Source organism: Mus caroli, chromosome 9 (genome assembly GCF_900094665.2).
Source record: "Mus caroli chromosome 9, CAROLI_EIJ_v1.1, whole genome shotgun sequence".
In the NCBI taxonomy this organism is placed as follows: domain Eukaryota; kingdom Metazoa; phylum Chordata; class Mammalia; order Rodentia; family Muridae; genus Mus; species Mus caroli.
In genome coordinates this window covers 900862-905550 of record NC_034578.1, presented here as the reverse complement: position 1 = coordinate 905550, position 4689 = coordinate 900862, and the positions used below count along the sequence as shown (strand labels likewise).

At 37.5% G+C, this 4689-nt stretch overlaps 1 protein-coding gene across 5 annotated transcripts in view; it reads left to right on the top strand.

Annotated features, from left to right (window-relative positions):
- The window catches only part of Gria4 (glutamate ionotropic receptor AMPA type subunit 4), a 373705-nt gene extending 370130 nt beyond the window's left edge, over window positions 1-3575 (top strand). For 2 of the 5 annotated variants that reach the window (XM_021173095.2, XM_021173096.2), the window contains exon 17: window positions 1168-3575. In XM_021173095.2, coding sequence (XP_021028754.1) covers window positions 1168-1332 — 165 coding nt within the window. In that variant the 3' untranslated portion in view covers window positions 1333-3575. The remainder of the gene's footprint in view (window positions 1-1167) is intronic. The other 3 variants (XM_029481411.1, XM_029481410.1, XR_003837564.1) reach the window with 2 other exon arrangements.
- The last annotated feature ends 1114 nt before the right edge of the window (window positions 3576-4689 follow it).

Below are 4689 nucleotides of genomic sequence, written 5' to 3'. Positions count from 1 at the left end.
TTGGATTTTGTCAAATGCTTTCTCAGCATCTAACGAAATGATCATGTGGTTTTTGTCTTTGAGTTTGTTTATATATATACTAACATTTAATTTCTAGAGAATATAAAACACTGGAATAGAATTTCCTAAAGGATTAGATAAAATTTAGTCCACAATAAACAAATATATTATAAGCAAGGAAGTGGAGGTCCTAGTCTCTATACAGCTTAGAGGACATCTCCTTTATCTTATTTTCCTCTTCTTAACACTGGGATTTATTTGCTAAGAAGGATTTGGAGGCAGTAAATGCACATTAGTCAGATATACATGATCACAGGGTCTCTTTCTCTTCTACATAGTGTTACCTTCTCCTACTTGAGAAGTTAGGAAATAAAGATTTAGTGAGTGTTCATAGGCCAGCGACCATTCCTTCAGCATAAGACCATTCCATCCCATGCATTGTCAAATATGCCTACCTATGATGCACCTTCTTGAAGCATAAATCTTAGATGTGAGCCTTGATTCCTAACAGGCATAGAGTGAACTATATGTCACTAACTATGCTGTTCTGAGTCATGTCTATAATTCATGTGAATGAATGAAAGTGTATGAATAGGTCTATGTGAGGAAAACAGGAAGTATGTACATGTACATACAAACACACACACACACACACATATATATATATATAAACCATATATATATGGTTTAACAATTTGTCATGATTTAAGAAACCATTCTTTGCATCATAAAGAAAACATCTAACAAGAAAATACTATGATTTATAGAATGCCCATCAAACACAAGAAAAGTTTAAAGGTTCTTTGAAAGTATTAGGGTGTAGAGTTCAGCAAGTGAAAAGAATCTTCCTATCCAGATTTGCCCAAAAAACAAAACAAAAAATAATTTTTTATGTTCTTTTAAATTTTCAATATTTATTTCAAAAGATATTTTTCAAATATCTTTTAAATATGTAAGACCTAAAACTTTAGGCTAATTAATTCTTCTCCAGCAGTATATCTGAGCTTTTCTTTCCCTCATAAGCAATCTGCCTATGACCAAAAAACACGGGGAAAATGCAGATGTCTAATTATCGATACTTTGGTGTTTGGTGTGCCACGTTTTGTTGAAGCAACAGAAATATCATAACACCTGGCATCCTCTCTGTTTCCTTTCCATGCAACCCAGCTGACTTTTTCCGAAGCCATAAGAAACAAAGCCAGGTTATCCATCACTGGGAGTGTGGGAGAAAACGGCCGTGTGCTGACCCCCGACTGCCCCAAGGCCGTACACACAGGAACTGCGATTAGACAAAGTTCGGGATTGGCTGTCATTGCATCGGACCTACCATAAAAACCAAAAAAATAATTGAGTGCCTTAATCAAACTGTGTTGGTGACTGATGGAAACGCAGCCCCGAGGGACAGGCCAAGCGTGGCTCTTGGCTCAACCCATCCTTTGACTGAGAGCGGGAAGGACATCCTGAGTGCTGGACAGAACCAGTGCATGAGTTCCTCACGGAAATGCAGACTCGGATTTTTTTATCAGGAAATCTCACAGTTTAGTTTTTTTGGGGGGAGTGGGTGGGGTACTTTAGGTGTATTAACAGCAACAGATCTCACTTGAGCGCACTTAAAACTAATCAGACTGGCCAGTTAGCGCATTAAACTGTGAAGTTCTTTCTCAGAAAGGTCGTGGTCACCACAGCCAGGGATCAACAGTTAATAGAGGTCAAAGAACCTGCTACCTGTGTCTCCAGAACACCCATATAGTCCATGGAATAATCTTCCGCTGAGACAAGCCGTCACTAACATGTGATAGGAAAATAATAAATAGGTAAAGCCTGTGAACAAACAATGAGATTTAAAGAAAGTATTTACAGTTACTTTGGAAATAAAACAATACTGAAACATGCTTGCTTTTTAACTGAAGTTAATCCAGTAGAGGACAACGCAATTGTTTTTTCTAACCATCTTAGGGAACAATACATTGCAATAATTGATAATAGTGCCATCACTGTAATAAACTTTAGAGACTTTTTTTAATGTAAAAGTTGTTGGTCACCTTGTTTCCTGTAACCTTCACTCTGTCACACAAGTTGGCTCATAGGTTGTGTTTGTCGATCAGAAACAATAAGAAAAACACAAGTGAAGAAAATGTTGGCATGAAGTCATCCATCTGCAATGTGAAATTTAAAAGACTACGGGTCACTCATGTTATCAATATAATTTATAATCCTGTTCAGTGTACAAAATTGTGGGTTTTGTACTCACCCAAAAGAATAAAACAACAGTTTTTCTTACAGTATCTATCTACAGAGCTTATTTTCCCCTATTATTTGAGAAACTCTGAGACTCCATATTGTAGAAGTCAAGGAATAGGCCATATAAGAAAATGTAGCTTGTTTTTATTATTTCTGCATATTTATTTCTAGATCTTGGGCTCATTTGTTAACAGAATAAGTTGTCAAAGGTAGAGTCCTTGAGTCTGGGAATGAACCATTGTTCCAAAACCAACACACCCTGTGTGGAAATTTTACTTGACTCTGTTTTGCTGCATAAAATTCAGTGTGTCTTGGCCATTCCCCCTCATTCCTATACTAAATACTTTGAAGACACTGGTAACAGTTTGTGGTAAACTACAGTTGAAAACCTCAATCCTTATTTCTACCAAGTAATTGTGAATAAAATTATACCATGATCATTTTTAAGAAAACAAAACCCTTATGGTTCAAAAGGTCTGCTTCATCTGAAATGATGAATGAGTTCAATGATACAGTTACAAAAAAAAAAAAATCAAAGATTGAGGGATCTTTGCAGAAAGCACAAATTAGGATGATGCCCAAAGTATGGCCTTGAAGAATGAGTTGAGTTTTCACAGGAGAAGGTGCTGGTAAGATCCTAGGGGTGAGCAGCACACATAGCTGCTTCTTTTATCAGTGTCTCATGTACATGACTTGTGCATCCAGGTGGCCTGGTGAAGGCACAGGGTGTGACACCACGGAAGCTCTGTCAGAAATATGGAGAATTGGTTTCCTTCGCTCAATACTTACAATCCCCATTCAATAACTGTGTGTCACTACAATGTAATCCTTATAATACATGTATGCACTGTCCTTTGGGAAAGGTTACTTCTCTGTTGTTGAGCAATGATTCATTTCACAACCTAGGCCACTCCCTGGTATCTTCCTCTTCTTCTCTCACTCCTACCCAAGCTCTCAGCCAGCAAATGGACCTCCACAGCACATGGAACATGGCATCTACTGTGTCTTTGATCTGTAGATCTTCTTTGTCTTTACCTGACTGTCACACATCTGTCAGCCCTGAAATTGAATTTTATGTGTACTGAGAAGATCTCCATGATTACCCACCACCCTGCCCATGACACTGAGTTACCTGCCATTCTTAATGTTTCTTACCTATCATGGCACTCATCGTACTGCATTGTAATTGCCTGTGTACTTGTCTATAAACTACTAGACTGTCAGCTCCTTGAGGGCAGGGACTGTGTCTATCTTGTTCACAGTTGTATCCCCAGCACCCAGCACAGTGCCTGGCATATTGTAGGTGCTTAATAAATATTTGTTGAATGAAAGAATGAATTGAGTCAATTTAATTAAGTCGAGGCAAAAAAAACACATTTTCTACTTAACAGTCCTGGGGTGTAAGTTAGGTATAGAGTGGTTTAAAATAAAACTGTTAAGAGTTTTTTTTGTTTACAGCACCAAAGTAATTTTGGAAAAAAGAAAAGAATAATTTCACACCCCTGTGGAATCTTACCAAAAGAATTGTTATTAAAGTCAGAAGTGTGATTTTATTTTAAAGATTGTATTTATTTATTTATTTTATATATGTGACGAGTATACTGTAGCTGTCTTCAGATACACCAGAAAAGTATCCCATTACAGATGGTTGTGAGCGACCATGTGGTTGCTGAGAATTGAATTCAGGACCTCTGGAAGAGCAGTCAGTGCTCTTAACCACTAAGCCATCTCTCCAGCGCAGAAGTATGATTTTAAAACATGTGAAAATGAAAGTTGGTGAGATGGCTCAGTGGGTACGCATACTTGCCATGCAAGCCTGGGTACAACCTGTGTAAAGCTGGAAGGAGAACTGACTGCACAGAGTTGCCATATATGCACTGTTGTACGAATGTCCTTATGAACACCCATCATATACACCCAATAATACTACATTAAAAATAAATAAGTTTAGGGCTAGAGAGATGGCTCTTTAGTTAAGAGAACTGGATGCTCTTATAGAGGTCCTGAGTTCAATTCCCAGCAACCACATGGTGGCTCACAACCATCTATAATGGGATAAGATGTACTCTTCTGGAACAGGTGTACATGCAGATGTAGCACTCATATACATCAAATAAATCTTTAAAAAAATAAGTTTAAAACATTTGATTACACAAAGTGAAAGAACCTAGGTACTAAACAAGGAAGATCATTATGTAGTAAAACTAAATATTTCATGCAAAAATATCTTAGAAACTCCACAATCAATAGGCAGTGACTACCATGGGGAGATCTAAAGAAACCCACCTTGTAACACTCAGCCCTATAACTCATTTAAAATGCCAGTCTCAAATGTTCCACACTAATTTCAGGTTGCTTCATGCATTATATACGTGACACTTGGCTTCCCCACCTGTATAACTATTATACAATTTGTTTCCTAAGGCACAGTAGGAGTTCAATATTTAT